Genomic DNA, 17,106 nt, shown 5'->3' with positions numbered 1-17,106 from the left:
TACTGTTACAGATTCAGGCATACTGTTCTATGCAGAGGCATAAAGTCATGTACATTTTAAACAGAAAAGTAAATAAGTTGCCACTACTATTTTTTATTGTTAGTTTTCAACTTTTCCACTTCTTAAAAAAAAAAGTATTAAAAATTTTGTCTGGAGAAACTTCCAACCATTTCAGAACACATCCCTTTCCCTGAGGACAAAAGGTGCTGGATTTGCTCAGGACTGAATTTCTGTTAAGTATTCTTAGTTTCAAAACAGATGAGGACTGACTGCATCTTGAACACTGAAAAACTAGTCACACCTGTCAATTAAAGAGAGTAAGATAAAAATTTTGCTTACCTTTCCATGAACAACAATTTTAATGAAAAAAATTTTCATCTATTAGATAATACCCATTTAACAATGTATTACATGTTACTAGAAGGGACATGTTTAAATCAATCTTCAAGCAAATTTATTTAATTACAGTAAAGTCACCTTAAACATTTCCCCTGCACCCCCCACTACCAAAATCCTTATGGTTATCAAGTATGTAATGCATCATTTGGGGATATGCAAGATACCAAAGTCAACAACAGTTCTTATTTAATACTTAATGCTCAGACTCTTCTTATGGAGTGGGAGAAAATATGGTTACATTACATGTTATTATGTTTACAGTACTTAAGAATGCAAAATCAAATGCTATTATGATGTCACAGGTTGCTGTATTCATCAATCTTTCAAAAGCTACTAGCTTTGGAAGTACTGTAAGCTGACCCATCTCCAGCAAGGTTACAGTGAAGACCAGACACTCACTTCTGCAGGCGCTCCAGCTCCGCAGGCAGGTCACAACCTACGTAAACTCTGTTCGTTAAACTGTATTCTAACAGTGCACAAAAACAGGGATCCTACAAGAGAAGATTAATGTTTAATTTAAATCATGTTGCTCTGTGAAGTGAATTTTCAAACAAATTAACAGGGCATATGAATGTAGGAGATTTAATAGGACCTTTTCCAGAAACAGAATTCTACAAATGGTGCAAGCATGGTGTAACACAGACACTGGAACAAGTTGCCCAAGGAAGTTGTGGATGCCCCCTCCCTGGAAGTGTTTAAGGCCAGGCTGGATGAGGCTTTGAGCAACCTGGTCTGGTGGAAGGTGTCCCTGCTGATGGCAGGGGGTTGGAACTAGATGATCTTTAAGGTCCCTTCCAACCCAAACCATTCTATGATTCTATGAAGTTACATTTGTTGCAAGTGGGTGTGGGGAAGACTAAACTTTCCATTTGGACCATTCCTGGCATCTGTTTTCCTTCTTATCCAGAAAGTCAGACATAACATCTTATGAGATATTAAGAAGGACCATATTAAGAAGATATTATGGAAGGACCACACATGGGTTCAAATGGAGACCACCTCCCTGGTGGGCTGTTACAATAATTGCAAACAATCACTTCTACCACCCTCCATTTGAAAAGTGAAGCAACTGCATTTTGTGAAGAATCTGATTGCATAAGGTTATTCAGAACATGCTTACTGGACTTGTAGCCTGCTGGAGAACTTCAGCACTGAGGTTCTGACCTCTTCTAGAAAGAAAAAGGAGGTAGGAGCCCCTGTACACAGATCAGCATTGCAATTTCCTTTGTGCTTGTAAGTCTACTGTGAGTGTGCCTGAACTTACAGGAACCTATGGAGTTCAGATATTCCCAAATGCAGACTGAGGACAGTGTACCAATTCTTAACACAATTTGATGTTCCCTCACACCAGGTTAACCCCCCAAATCATTCATTTACTGTGTGAAATATCATATGAAATTCAAAGATATAAAAACAAAACTTACTTTCGCAAGAACATGAGGATTTCCCACAACAATCAGCAAAGCTTTTGCTCTAGTAATTGCTACATTAAATCTCTTTGGGTTAGAGAGAAAGCCCAAACAGTATTTGTCATCACCAAATAAACCTTCATGAGATCGCACCTAAAATTAATTAAGGATAATTTTAGAAATAGAGTAATGAGAAAGTAACTTGCCTAGCTGCAGCGTAACTTTAACATAGTATTTGCTTACTGCAGCAACCCACAGCTCAGTGTCAGCAATGCAAAATAATCCAAATGTCCACCATCCAACCATTTCCCACCTTTGCCTTTCCCACAGAGGGTCTATTCTGCCACAGGCTGCTCATGCAACTTCAGCAGTTTCAAGAGAATGGTGCACTACTTTTGTTTTAGCATCAGGACTATCCCACTGTAATCTGAAGCACAAGATACCAAAACTGCTTCCTGAACATCGGTGGTTTTATCTTTTCAGTAGAAGAAGTGCTAGAGCTGCTGGTACTCTAATGCCTACAGCTGAATGACAATTCACAGTGTGCCTTTCCACAAGCCTTCTTCAGTAGTGTCACCAATGTGCTTTAACTTAGCTTAGAAAACATGGCCAAAGCAACTAGTGCGTTATAGCTATTGCTCATTAAATTTTCACCTCTATTTAATCTATATTTGAACCCAACTTTGATAAAAGAAAATTTTCAGGACTTAATAATGAGTTCTTATAAATAGGAGCATAGTACATAACTAGAATTACTTTAAGAGAGACAAATGGTGAAGTGAAAAGCTACAATATGATGCAGAACAAAGAAAGCACACATAGTAACACTGCCCTCAGGAAAAAGACAAGCAAGAAAATCCCACAGGCTCTTTTCCCAAGCCACAAAATAGTCCCCAAAAAACAACTGTTCCTCCACCCCCTGCATTCACCCTGCTTTCCCGTGCTTTGGTGGTTTACACAGCTGTTTTATTGTCCTCTCATCTGGTAATCCTACATACTCCTGTTTGAAGCAGTCCAGTACTGGTGATATCTTCAGCTACATGTTCCTGGTCTATACTTCCTCCTTTGACTAGTTTGCCTCACAGGCTATTGCTTGGACTTATACAGGCTCTGCCTGTACTGTACATTCTTGAACAGCCCTGAGTGATCCTGGGTCACAAACACATCAGGAACTTCACATTCCAAACACCTGTATCTTCTACTTGGACTTACTGCACCAAAACCATATTACCATTTGGGAAAAAGCAAGCATATGCAGACATTTTTTGTATTCTGAACCGAATTCCACACTGCAGAAACACAGCTACGTAGGGCCCATAATGGCCACCAAAAGAAAGTCTAAACCCCCGAGCACAATCACGTACACTGAACTGGCATCACTTGCTGATGTTCAAAGTATTAAGTTAGCCTTTCTCTTAAGTTTCCCAATTGTCCTTTCCACTGATCCAGCAGAGATTTTTACTCCTGTCCAGGAGTTCAGCACGCCTACAACATGGATGGATGTTGTCTCGGAACATAAAGGACTGGTATCACATACTCTGGTACCAAGAAGCAGTCTGCAAAAAGCCTCAGTAACTATCAGCTGACTTACAGCTGCTGCTTACACTTCTCGACTCCACATTGATTTCTCCTTGGAAGCACAAAGAAAAGTGTCCTGTCAAGAGCCCCAGCCAACAATCTTACATGCCTGAGAAGACAAAGGACAGAAAAGTAGGACATAAAGAAGCTGCTGTAGTTTTTCCCTTTATGGGGCTTTCATGTGAATTCAAATACCAGGGATAGGTGCATGCACTGGATTAATATCTACCATTAGAGAGACAGAACTGGCATATTCCTGCATCTAACCACAGCTCAACCTCAGCATCTTCTGCAGCCTGATGTCTCAGCTGCTACAGATAGGATTTCCACACTCCAGTCAGCTGCCTGAAAACTATGACTACATCTTTGCCTGTCATCTGCAGATAACATGCACTGAGATCTTTCAGAAGAAAACCCAGACATCTGCTGAAGCATATTGGTCATCAACTTCTCAAAAGACAGTGAGAGACAAGGGCTGCCAGCTTCCAAATAATAACAGCAACTCCTTCCCGGTACTCTGTGACACAATCCTCTCTTTCCCCCTTCATCAAATATAAAGATGGGCTCAACACAAATCCACAAACATCATCTTCTCACACACATGCATCTTCTCACATTTTCTGAACACTCCATTTTGTCAGCACTTTTCTGAAAGACCCATTTATTGCAAAGAATGAAACTGAATACCTCTGCATTTTCATGGTTATCTAAAAATTTCAGTTTATGCCCCTATACCTTCATATTTACATAGATGTAGCAAATCAAAACCAACTGTGAACCAAGGCGGTGATGTACTACTAAGATGATGGTCTGTGTCTAGTGTACTGCTGAAGGAAAAACAAAGCATGGGATTATTCTTTTTCCTCCTGGACCCTTTCTTCAAGGCATTAGATAGCTTCAGATTCAAAAAGCTAGCACCTAGAAAAGACCTTTACCAATATCCCTATAATACAACCAGCACAGCACTGTACCATAAAGATGATCATGAAAGACTATCAAGTGCTCTTCTACCACTGCAAAATAAATTGTGACAAAGGCTATTCAGCTTCTAGGCACAGTCAGCATTGGTGTCTGGGAAGTCACCAGCTGTATACTGTTAAGTAATGATTCTCAAACTGAAGGTGAAAAAGAATGCAAGAACCTACATCAGCTTTTATAAGTCAAATAGCAGTTACTTTTTAGTACTGTGATTTACACAGTTGTCTCTAATATTTATAATGCATCCAGTTTCATTCTCCCTATGCGCACTTAAGTGAAAGTTACATTATCTGCATTAAACTCTAAAATAAATTCAGCACGAGCATCTACAAAGGTTTAAGCTTTACCTCAAAAATAACATGCTGTACTGTTTCCATGCACTTAAAAATAAGCTCTGTTTTCAAATACTGTGACAGACTGATAAAAATAGCTTTTCAGTTTTTATTTTTTATTTATAAAAGCCTTATATCAAAAAAGGAAACAGAGAATTAGACACATACAAAAATTCTCCACAGGACCACAACAAATATACTTACTGTTGATAAGATGATAACCATGTACTCCCGCCCTTGAAACTCTTCTACTGTGCCAACTTTAATGTCTGCCAAATCAATACTTCTCAGAAGAAATCTAATTTTTTCAGCCTACCAACAACAACAAAAAAAAAAGAATTTGAAGGGATTTATTTTTACATTTGAGTGGATCACTTCAAAACTGAAAACATAATAAACTACGTGATTTAACACAGACGCCTACACAGATGCCTACACCAAGCTTAGCAATCTGCACTAGTGAGGTTTTAAAATGTAACAACAACTTTTCCTGAGAAGCATCACACAACTTAGAAGGTGAAGTACACGCTACCATCATTTAAATAGAAATCAATAGATTTTTAATATTCTATATTTTAATGAGAAGAACAACTTTGATCCACAAACCCTCTTCTTCCGATGTACATTATATCCAAAACTATGCTTACCACAGATGTGGCAGGGCAAGCACCTTCTCCCAGCCCCTCAAGAAGGCTGTGCAGAGATTCCACCTTGCCTTGCCAGCTGCATCATGCAGAGTGAGAGACAGAGGTGAGATGTGAACTTAAGGACCCTCCCGGAAAAGAGAAAGAGAACAAGGAGTCCCACACACCAGAACACTGGTATGTGCAGGATCAGTATATTACCATCTGCTAAAAGCTGCATGGAGACTACACCTTAAGTGCCCCAAGAAATCTACCAAGAAATCATGCCTGGCTAAACTGAGGATTACAGCCAATTGACTACTTTCTAATCAGCGTTCCTGCAATACAAGGCGACTTCCTTGAAGCAGACATTACTATTATAAGTTGTGCATCATAGGCAGATGAAGAACAAACATAATTGTATTAAATCACATGTTTAGAGAGTATAAGAGGTTCAGGGACATCAATACTATAGATAAATATTTTAAAAATAAAGAGTAACTGTAAAAATAGGCAGGTGCATACACCTGACTAATAGGATCAATACAGGTAGAGCTCTAATTTGCAAGTGATATTTCCTCAAAAGGAGTTGGCCTTTTCCAAGCACCTCACAGCGTTTCTCGCAACCCATGCATGCAAGGTCATGATTACAGAGATGTGAAGACCAAGAAAATCAATAGGCACACTGTCCAGAGCACCCTCTGGAAATGAGAGGAGATTTAATCTTCTTTTTAAAATGAAAGCAGACATCACATACTTAACAGACTTGAATATAAATAGTTTCAAAAACAAAGCACAGCATGACATGCTGAGACATGCCACCTACTTCACTACATTTCCCTTTTGTTCCACTCCTCAGTGCACACAGTGACAGAACCAGATTGCTGTTCCAGCTGCTGGATAATAGATCCTTGACTTGCACTCTTTATTCCCAATAACTGAAAAATCTGCTTCTGTCTCCGAAACTGCAAGCAGACCTCTCCTTAATCATTTCCTGATTTTTAAAACTACAAAAGTAGAATGCCATTACTGCTATCTTTCTCTAGGCATAGATTTCAATGGAAACTTCATTAATGATTGATAACTGTGCAACTTGACACACAACAGTGAAGTTCTGAGATTATGCCTCCCTAGTTTAACAAACCAGCCACAATGTAAAACCACAAGATGAAATACAGAACTCTGAAGTTCTTAGACATCAGTTATACCTGTTTATGATACGGTGTAATCACTCCAATATCAGTCACTGACACCACAGCATTTTCATTTTTAGCAAGGTGGCAACAGTACTGCATTACTTGAACTGCTTCAGTTGGATTAAACCATGAAGGACTGCAACCTTCACGTGTTTCAATGCCCTGTATTAGGGAAAAGGAAATGAGATGATGAAAACCAGGTGCAGAAGGAACTATATATTTATTAATAGATTATTCTTATACATCCTAAATGCAAAAAAGTGATGTAATGTTATATACAATTTCTCTTCACTATACATCCTTTCCAGTGAACAAGTAACACCTAACAAAGCAGTGGATATAACTTTTTACTAACTGCTTGGAAGACTAAAGAAAAACTTTTTTCCAAAGTACTATTTTTTCCCCTGCCTATTTAAGTGTTAATAATCCTCTAGTTTTAGAGGCTTGTATTCACCCTAATGTAGCAAACTCCCATGAAAAGCAATCTAAAGGCAGCTAACTCTAGCTCTATCTTGGTCAATCTGCTACAAATTTAAATTTGTATCAAAATGCCTCCACAATACACTTCAATGGGCAGCAAACATTTGACTTCAGTAGTTGTTTCTAAAAGCAGATGTTCAGGAAGTCACATTACTTGCAAAAGACAGTTTATTATTTTTTCATATCCTTTTTAGAATTCATTCTAAAGAAAATTCATCTACAGCAACATCAAACTTCTATCAGGCCTCCTTATTCATACTTTCACTACATGAACATTTCACATACCCTGATTCCATGAAAAATTAATGGAAATCCCTTCCTGGGCAATTTCCCCCAATGCAACATAGAATTTACTACTGAAGTGTCTGCACAGACTTCCAGCTCCTTATGATAAAACAATTTAGACGGCAAGGCAAGCAATGCAGAATGTGACCTATAGTTCTTTACGAGTTTTGTGATCTGCAAAGACAAAAACCAAAATCCATAACTGAAACAGATAATTATTCATCAGACTTGAGTACACAGCTCCCAAGCAGATACTACCTTACCACCCTCTAGCATTTAGCTTTTCTAGCGCTGATGAAGAACTGTATTAAAGTCAAAATCTGCAGGTGTGATCTTTTGTAAGTAAATACTAAATACAAGTATTTTTTTGAAGGACCATCTCTTTCCCCTCAAAAGAAAAAAAAATAATAAAAAGAATCTAACGTATGTGACAGATGAACTGGTCACTCTCCAGTTCCTTAAAACATTTGATCTGTAGGCACATTCTCTTTTTAAGAGTCAGATTCTTTTCATGGGGTTCCCATGGATGTAACCTCTTTTTTTTGAGGACATCTTGACAGGCTGAAAGGGAGCATCAGAACACTTGACAGAAGCTGGCCTTAGAGACCAGAAATGTATTTGTCTTTAAATGAAAGAATGGCCTTACGGAAGCCATGGGTTTAAACTGAAAGAGGGGAGGTTTAGATTAGATATTAGGAAGAAGTTCTTCACTGTGAGGGTGGTCAGACACTGGAACAGGTTGCCCAGAGAAGTTGTGGATGCCCCCTCCCTGGAAGTGTTTAAGGCCAGGCTGGATGAGCCTTTGAGCAACCTGGTCTAGAGGGGGGTGTCCCTACTGATGGCAGTGGGGTTGGAACTAGATGATCTTTAAGGCCCCTTCCAATCCAAACCATTCTATGATTCTATGATAATTTAAAGGAGCCAAAACATCTGTTCTTATTTATGCGTTATGCTACCTCTGCCTCTTAACACAGACTTTAGGTACTTCACCATACAAGAGTTTTGGTAAACTATCCTTCAGAGGAAGAGGTGGTAAAGAAACAGGAGCAGTTTCTTTTTCCCTGTCCTGAAACATGATGTTTGCAAAACTAATCTTTATCTTTAAAGAGGAGGCTTTGTTTGTCTTTTTATGTTAAAAGTAGAAGTTGTACTTGTTCATTTGTGGAAAATTAAGTTATAAAGTTATGGTATATGTTGACAATGGAGATGGAAGGGAATTTTAAGCCATTATTCAGAATTCTGCTTTGTGCACCATACTTGACTCAGTCTGCTTAAGAAAAGAGAATACCTTCAAAGAATGATTTTAACACGCTGGAGTGCTCAGTATCCTTGCTATTCAGAGTATATATTCAAAATAATCAAGCTTCCTAGAGAACTAATGCTCAAGCTAGACTTGCCACTAAGCATCAGGGAGCAAAAAGGTGGTAAGGAAACAGCAGGAACCACAGTTCTCCTTTTTTGATTTAGATGAAAAAAACAAATAAATTGTAGTTTTACTCACCAACAAAGGATTATATGCTCCACAGGCACCAAAAGCATCTTCATCTCTCAGATATATCTCTCTTGATGTCAGTCTTTCCAGAAAGGACATATTTAATCCAAAAGCCAGTGCAATTTTAGATTTTACTACTGGCCCTAACTGCTTTGGATCTCCAACAAGAACTATCTGTATATGCAATTAAAAAAAATAATCCATATTGTATTAAAACAGTTATTAAAAATGTAGTTTCAATAACAACACACACATTTCAGAATTCAAAGGTCAATTTATATCAAGTATTCTGCTCTCCTCCAAAAATCTGTTTGTGAAGAGGGTTAATCCCAGGACAGAAGTACATTGTTGTCGCCTTAAACTAAGAAAGAACATTTTTATTTTGACATCTTCCACACACTGAATCCTGTCCTACCAATGTAGACTTGTACTAGATGTAAAACAACTTGTTTAAGTGTAGGAAATGGATACTGTCCAAGAATAAAATATATTACAAGTACTCAGAATTCCATACTCATTACCAGCAAATGGCCACTTGCATTCTACATCGTTCACAAAAACAGAAACAGTAAACAAAAACATTTTTCCCTTCAGTAAATGATGTTAAGAGAACTACCTGTCCATTAGCTTCTGAAATCAACCCAATAGGAATCATGCTCTCTGGTTCACTTGCTTGCCCTGCCTCATCCAGGATCACATGAGTGAAGTGGCCAAGCCTAAAATTAAATAACATAAACCCAAAACAGGGCTGTTTTCAGATTAGTTCATTCTGCCACCCGGTGGTTGACCTCAGCAATTCTGTTAATTCCTTTATCAAGCCTGCCAGGCAACTCCACACACATGGAGCAAAGGTGGATATTTTCAACACAGAATATAGAAAAAACAACCCAGTAAATTTAATTTGTCATTTTTGATTTCACTTATGTACTCCAACATACACAACCACTGGTTATCTCAATTAAAGCATTGTTTATACCAAGGTTAAGACACTTCGAAAAGCTTTCCTTGTTCTCAATTTCCTTCAGCTATTTAATTAGAACAATGCATTTAGTGTAGCAAAGACAATTCCCAGGTTTTGTTTCTACCAAACAACTCAAGCCAGTTAGGCTTCAGAGTGTCCTTTTACAAAGTTAAAATCAAAATCAGGAATCTTTAGTTAACAGCACTTGACATGGTGGTTGTTTACAATCAGTAAAGGTTACTTGATAAAAACCAAATACAATATAATTCTTAGTGTGACAATCATTTTGAGACACAATGATTGTCAACAGCAATACAATTTCTAAGGCTCCCACTGGTAGTGGAGGAGAAGTTACTGTGTCAAAAATTTTTAACGTTATTCAAGATAATTCTTAAATTTACCATGGAGAAAGTGTCTGCTGAAACATTACTAAAACCAAGTGATTTGCTTGGAACACGATTTCAATTACAATTGAAATTTTAAAATTCAAATTACAGTACAGAGGGTATCTAAAAGCTCTGGGTTTTGTAGCATCCAGCTATCCGAGTGATATTCCTATCTATAGTACTCTACCTTATTTCTGTTTGATAAAACATTCCTGCACTGCTGCATGTGGTAATTATTATCCTGAACCAAGATGCTTTTTGAACATCATCACCATCTTTGCAGTAAGGTTTCACAATGTCATCAATCTGCTGCAGAAACAAAAAGGTATTTTGTAAAACAAAATGCCATTCTAAAACTAAATGTTGTAATTTGAATAAAAAAGCCCACTGAAAACTATTTTAGAAGCTGAGCAAAACACTTAGATTTAGACCCATTCATACACTGAATTGAATTCTTAATTAATTTGCCTAAACAAAATACCACATATGCAAGACCATCTGTGGCTTTTTTATTGTAAGGATCAAAATTGAACATATGGATGTTTCATACACATAAATATATAAAAAATGCACACACAATGTGTGTATAAAGATGACAATCCTACTTGCTTACTTTTCTGTGTAAGTAGTCCTAATTTGGAGACAAGGGCTTGACTTCAGTAACAGATTTTAGGATTGCTTTGTAAGTCAAAGCATCTGACCACATTACAAGCAGGACATACATATTGGTAGGATTTTCAGAGTTGAGCACTGCAGGAAAGAGGTTAAGATTCTGTGCTCATACAATCAAATTAAGGACTATGGTCAACATATTCCAGTTAATCTTCTGGAAAAGCTGAAATAATATATTCATACTTTGGGTCCTAAACAAGCCTGACCAGCCTAATAACCACTGACAGCTGTATTACTTAATCAGTATTTTAAGATCAAAATATTAAAATGGAAATATCAACTGGCAGATATCTATAATATTTACCTCTTCTGACCTGAAGCTGGCATTAACTCGGACCATAACTCCTGGTTTTAACAGATTGCTTTCATGCAGTCGCAAGCAAATCAGATCTGTTGCAGCATTCGATGGAGCACAAACCAAAATTCTACTATCTGATAGCGTATAATGTATCTATATTAAAGAAGATGGACAGTAAAAAGAGGTTATTTGGAGAAGCAGCAATAGCTCAAACATGCCCATTTTACTTCACTGAATACAGAATTGAGAAGAGTTTTGCATACATGCTATATTTATTCATCATTTTGCAGTTCAAGAACACTAGTCTGGACAGTCATGACTAAGTACTCTCAAACTGAGTGTACTGACAGGAGGATTAATTAATGGTTATCATATTAATGCATACCCGTGCTTCTTTAATATATTATGCACTACTGGAATCACAAGCTAGATACTGTTCACTAAAGCTTTAATGACAAAGACAAGAAGATTTGAAAATAAGCCATTCAGGAATTCTGTTAAATCCATATCAAGATCTTTTCTCTTTCAAGGAGCTATAGAAAAAGATCATTAAAAGTATTTTGAAAAACTCCTTGGGGAAAAAAAAAAATATGACAGTACTTACACAGTTAATGTAAGTGTTCCAAGAGTGAAAAGATTAGAGACTGTCTTGGTTTTGGTAGTATAGAGTTAATTTTCTTTTTAGTAGTTAGAATAGTGACTGATTTGTCATCCATCATTACCTGTAAAATAGCCTCAATTACTGTTAATGTTTTTCCAGTTCCTGGTGGTCCAAAGAGAACATAAGGTGTTGGACGACACTGGCCACTCAGTATCCTTTTCACTGCCAGTTTCTGTTGCTCATTGAGCATAGGATTGAAAAATTCACCAGTTCTCTGTTTAAGTGGCACAGTTTCAACACCTATAATCAAGATGAGCATATATTAAAACTCCACATAAATATTTTTACTAGACATAGATTAAAGTAATTCCAATTCACATTATGCTTCAAAATTTTTTTCATTTTCCTTACGTGGTAACAACTAATGAATTCCTCAAAAATTCTGATTTCATAGAATAGCATGTAGAAAACATGCCATTAATATTTCAGAAGTGTACTGGATCTTTAAGAAAACTGAAGGCCAGAAAAGGACTATGATTACATAACCCAACAAACTGTAAAAACCCTACTCAGTAATTTTAGTATCAAGCTAATTTTTTTGTCCTAGAATAGCAAAATTTCAGTAACTGGTACTTCAGGGATAGTACTAGTACTAGATGACCAGTAGTAAGTCATGACTACTGATTTTTTTTCCTTAATCCTGTCTGAATTAGTCTAGCTTTAGCTTTCCACAGCAGAATCTTATTAACCATTGGACAGAAGTGCATTTTAGGTAATCCATTACATATTTCTTTAGTCATCCTATTGCTACAAAGTGATAAAATTACTCTCTGGCAATTAAGTACACTGATATTTAAAGTCACACTTTCCAGAAAAGCACAGGAATGATCTGGGCTTTCTGAAAACTCTTCTGAAGTTTTAGCATCTTTAGCAAAGTAGCTATCCCAAGGGTGAGACACAGCATCCCAGTAACAGAACTTTGAACATGACCAAAAATTTTACAGTCAACAACTAGGAAATGATAATTCACTGAATACAAAATATATCACTAGATGTTTGCTGCTCCCTCCCTGGAAGTGTTCAGGGTTGGACAGGGCTTTGAACAACCTGATCTAGTGGAAGGTGCCCCTGGCCATGGCAGGAGGGTTGGAACTAGATGATCTTTAAGGTCCCTTCCAACCCAAACCATTCTATGATTCTATGAACTGGAGATGTTTAAGTAATCCACAGAAAGAGTCCAGTGAAACTCCCTGCTAGTACTGTTCTAGAATTTGTCTTTAAAAGACAGAGCATGAGAAGATCTAAAAGGTGTCTTACTCATAAGCCCTGGTTCACTGAAATTACTGCAATCCCACACTGTCTATACTCGAACATAAAGCATTAAAGCATACCAAGTTGGCTTGTTTGCGCAGCCACCCTCCTCACATCTATTATGCCCATCTCCCTTGATGCCATGCATTTTGCCTGTTTGTTCTGCAGTTTTTTGACCTGAAAACAGCAAGTGAAGATAAATGCATTTATAACCTTAAGATGACAAGCAAGTATCTTCACTAACACTTCTGAAGTTGCTAGGTTTTACCATTAAATAGCATTATCCCATTAAACAGAATTATCTACTGTGAAGACAAAAAGCGAGAGCAGTAGAAGGTGCTAGGAGTTCCCACCTTAAGTTTAAAATTTATAAAGCTTTGGCTTATGTTAACATTAAACATGTATTTCACAAATACCCTGCAGGCTCAGATGAGGATTTTGAAGCCATAGCTGAATAGCTTGTTTCCTTCCACAAAAGCTAACACTCACATTCCATACCACTAAACAAGGTGATACCTCTTTCAGATGGCAGCACAGGAGAAAACTACTTGTAGGGCAAGTGGTGTTTGCAAGGTTCTGGACCAGATGCCTCAATCATCTTAATAATTCTGATGCTAATCCAGTGAAATGATGAGTGCTAGAGGTTGATTACTCCTTCTTGTACAGGACAGATGTATTGTCCAGAGAAGTTTGCTGCTTCCCCAGAGCCATGGGGGAAGCAGCAATGGACTACAAGGCTCATCCAGTCCTTCTGAGTACTCCCTCTTTTGCTTACCCATGTGAGTACTAGTGACACCTTGAATAGATCAAGGGGAAGACCACATAGCTCTGGGGTAAGCATGAGGGGTCCAGGTGATGTTCTGGCATCTTGCAGAACAATAACTAGCAGTGCTGCTGCTCTCACCAGCACAGCTCTGGGTCTATGTGCAGGAGCTCCTTGACTGCACTTCATTAATTGCAAAACCAGAGACTTGTCTGAGTCGTTACCACAGGAGGATAGAACAGCAGCAATATTGCCTGGTGGTCTGTAACAAATCCCTGCCAGAAGGAATGATGAGACATGGATGAGACTTCTGACAAAAAAATGGCATCAGTGTCCTGATCACAGGTTGTGCAGCTTCCTGGAGATTTCAATCATTCACACACCTTTTGCAATTCACCCAGGAAATGTCTAGAATTTCGAGACTGAGTTGGTGACAGCTTCCTAATGTAAATGGCTGACACGCTGATCAGAAATAACACTCCTAGACTTGCCACTCATATGCAGGGAGGAGCATGTGTCCAACTTTTGTTGCAGATTGGAAGATTAGAGAAAGGCCAAGAAGGTAAAAGCAGGACAGTCAGAACTCTGTCCTTTCTAGAGCAAAACTCACTTTGTGTAAGAAATCACCAGGCAAAGTCCTCTAGGAAGCTACTACGTGGGGAAAAGGTACCCAGGAGAGCTAGAAGTTGCTTATTGAGAGATCATAAACAAACTGTCCTGTTGCACAAGATCACTGGGAATTTCAATACATGGCCTTTTTAGCTAAGGTTTGTAGCTCCTTGATGAATTTATAAAAAGCTTATTACAAGCAGAAAAAAGGAAAAGTAAAATATAAAAACATTGCCTGGACAGTTGGACAAAATTGGGAAGGTCAAAGAGATCAAAGTACAGCTGAAGCTAAAATGTGTCAAGAACAGAGTAACAAGAAGGGATTTAGCAAATACTGTGGTGGAAGAGAGAGAGTTTAAGGATCATGGAGGCTCACAGATGGATGAGAGGACAATTTATTCATTGTCGATATGGGAAGAACTCAATGTCCTTTCTGCTTCACATGCAAACCTCCAGACTCCTGTACAAAGTAACAATACTGGAAGGAAAGGGACAAGTAACAGAAGGGGGGGACCATGCTATAAACTGCTTAGAGACACTGGATAGGGTAGATGTGAGTCACCATGCTGATAGAATTGCGGACACTGCTGCCTATTATCTACAATAAAAAATAATCATGACAAGCCAGGGAATGTCTCTGACAGCCGGAAAAAACTAATATTGCTCCAATTTAAGATGGACAAAGAATACCGGGGAACTATAGTTTATCAGCCTCACTCCAGTCCCTGAGAATATAACGGAGCATATCCTTCTGGATTCCACATCTTTTATATGATTGGGAAAAAGGATGACCAGGAATAGTCAACATGGCTAAACCAGGGGGTAGACCTTTCACAACTAAAGAAAAACAGCCATTGCAATACTCCATGACTTCAGCAAGGCTTTTGAAATGGTTTACTTACCACATCATTCTTACTTGTAGTCTGAGGACACACTAGCTAGATCAACAGATAGTTAGATGAGTTAAGAATTGACTGAACTACTGGACTTAAAGAGTATTAATCAATAGTTTGATACTCAGTTGGAAGCTGGTCAAAAGCGAAGAACCCCAGGGTTGTGTTGGGACTAATAAAGTCTCGAGCGGAAAGGTGGCGAAGCACAGGTTATGCAGAGGCTGTGGAACCTCTAGACAAAAATAAAGAAACACCTCCCACCCACCTCCAGGCTGACTCGATTTAGTGTTGGTGACAGTCGTGCTTCAAATAGAAAGGAGGACTAAGTAACCTTCTGAAATTCTTTTTAAGAAAGATGTCTATATTTTCTTCACACAATTTAACTAGCAGTTAAGAAGCCTGGGTAAATCTACGCAAATAAAAACTTCTGTCATCAGAAAGCAGCAGAATACAATTTTGATTCTTTGATATTTCATTATGCAATTCCTTTCTAACAATAGCTGTACAGTAGGTATCTGTTACCAATCTGAATGGTACTCAGCATTTTAAGGAACAATTACAGAATAGATACCTTACTTTCCTGCTGGGAACATTGTTCAAGGCCATCATCAGCAACACAATACTCAGTAGTATTCTGGGTCTTGATAGCTTGTGGTGATTGGAGGACAAGCCTTTCCGGAAATAACACTTCAAATTTAGAGCAGAGAGAAAGCAGAGAAATTTGAAAGCCACACAAACACTTTGCACCTTTCACTGGTTAACATCACTGCTGCTAACATCAGCTTGCTCCGAGTTGCCAAAACTGGTTTATCAGAAGCAAAGTAAAAGTGGTAAAGACTTGTGTGAAGTTCATCTGGATTGTCCTACTCAATCATGGAACAGGAAATCAGTGCTTTTTAATAAATTCTGAGGTAACACCAAACACTGCCATTTCACTTGCTATTATTCTAACTGTATGACTTCTACAGTTCTTATTGGCTCAAACAGTTCACAAAAGTTTGTTTCTACTCGTCTCCCCCGTGATGACCAACAGATTAAATCATTCTGATGACACCTCCTCTAGATTCAGAGAGTTGTTCTTAAAGGAAAAAGAAGTTACAGAAAACTCCTCTAAAAACAAACTACAATGCATGCCCTGATGTGAAAGCAATATAAAACACAACACTCCCCACAAACCCCTCTAGACAGCTTAAGTCAACTGAAGCGTACCTTTCTCACCCAGGTAGATCGCTTGCTCAACTGCCATATGGCACCGCCTGCTGGTAGTCCTGTTATCAGAATACAAATTTGTAGATTAAACTAAAATCTTACATTTCCATAAACCACAACAGCATACAACTACAAGGTATCCAGTATTTTTTACTACGTAAAGAAGCATCTATTGAGAAATATGCTGCAGAAGTGCCAATCAACAGCTTTGCCATAAGTAACATTGATACATGTATTCTCTAGTTCTTCAGTAAGACAAAGATGGCCTGGTGTTCCACACTCAGATAGTCTTTCAAGGAAGTTCTCTGCAAAGCTGATTTTACAGAGATTAAGCAACTGTGTACAGACAGTAACATCCCATGAATAAAACAAAAGGATAAAAGGATGGGTGGTTAACATCAGCTATTTTTTTTATAGTCTTGCAGCCATATTGGTATATTTCTTTAAAAAAACCCCAAACACCCACCCCCACCCTCCACCCCAAACATCCCACCTCATCCCCCCCACCATTTCACTGCCTGCCATTGGTGCAATCATTTAGAGAGGCCTGAAACAAGAAGCCTTTGTACACTGTGACTACAGTTGCAGTCTTTTACCAATGAATGTAGTGGCAAAGGTGGGTTGAGGGAAA

General features: G+C 38.2%; 1 protein-coding gene across 1 annotated transcript in view; it reads right to left on the bottom strand.

The window, feature by feature from the left end:
- Nucleotides 1-794: 794 nt before the first annotated feature.
- Nucleotides 795-17,106, bottom strand: part of LOC104530903 (Mov10 like RISC complex RNA helicase 1) — a gene marked incomplete at its 5' end in the record, with an annotated part of 19,980 nt that continues 3,668 nt past the window's right edge. Inside the window, 13 exons of the mRNA XM_029086908.1 lie at nt 795-890; nt 1,824-1,961; nt 4,901-5,008; nt 6,528-6,677; nt 7,281-7,454; nt 8,782-8,946; nt 9,389-9,488; nt 10,307-10,428; nt 11,096-11,242; nt 11,812-11,990; nt 13,082-13,178; nt 15,838-15,953; nt 16,476-16,534. Coding sequence (XP_028942741.1) covers nt 795-890; nt 1,824-1,961; nt 4,901-5,008; nt 6,528-6,677; nt 7,281-7,454; nt 8,782-8,946; nt 9,389-9,488; nt 10,307-10,428; nt 11,096-11,242; nt 11,812-11,990; nt 13,082-13,178; nt 15,838-15,953; nt 16,476-16,534 — 1,651 coding nt within the window. The remainder of the gene's footprint in view (nt 891-1,823; nt 1,962-4,900; nt 5,009-6,527; nt 6,678-7,280; nt 7,455-8,781; nt 8,947-9,388; nt 9,489-10,306; nt 10,429-11,095; nt 11,243-11,811; nt 11,991-13,081; nt 13,179-15,837; nt 15,954-16,475; nt 16,535-17,106) is intronic.

Source organism: Antrostomus carolinensis, unplaced genomic scaffold (assembly GCF_000700745.2).
Source record: "Antrostomus carolinensis isolate BGI_N321 unplaced genomic scaffold, ASM70074v2 scaffold48879, whole genome shotgun sequence".
In the NCBI taxonomy this organism is placed as follows: Eukaryota; Metazoa; Chordata; class Aves; order Caprimulgiformes; family Caprimulgidae; genus Antrostomus; species Antrostomus carolinensis.
Note: the sequence above shows the minus strand (reverse complement) of the source record. Positions and strands in the feature narration are given on the sequence as shown.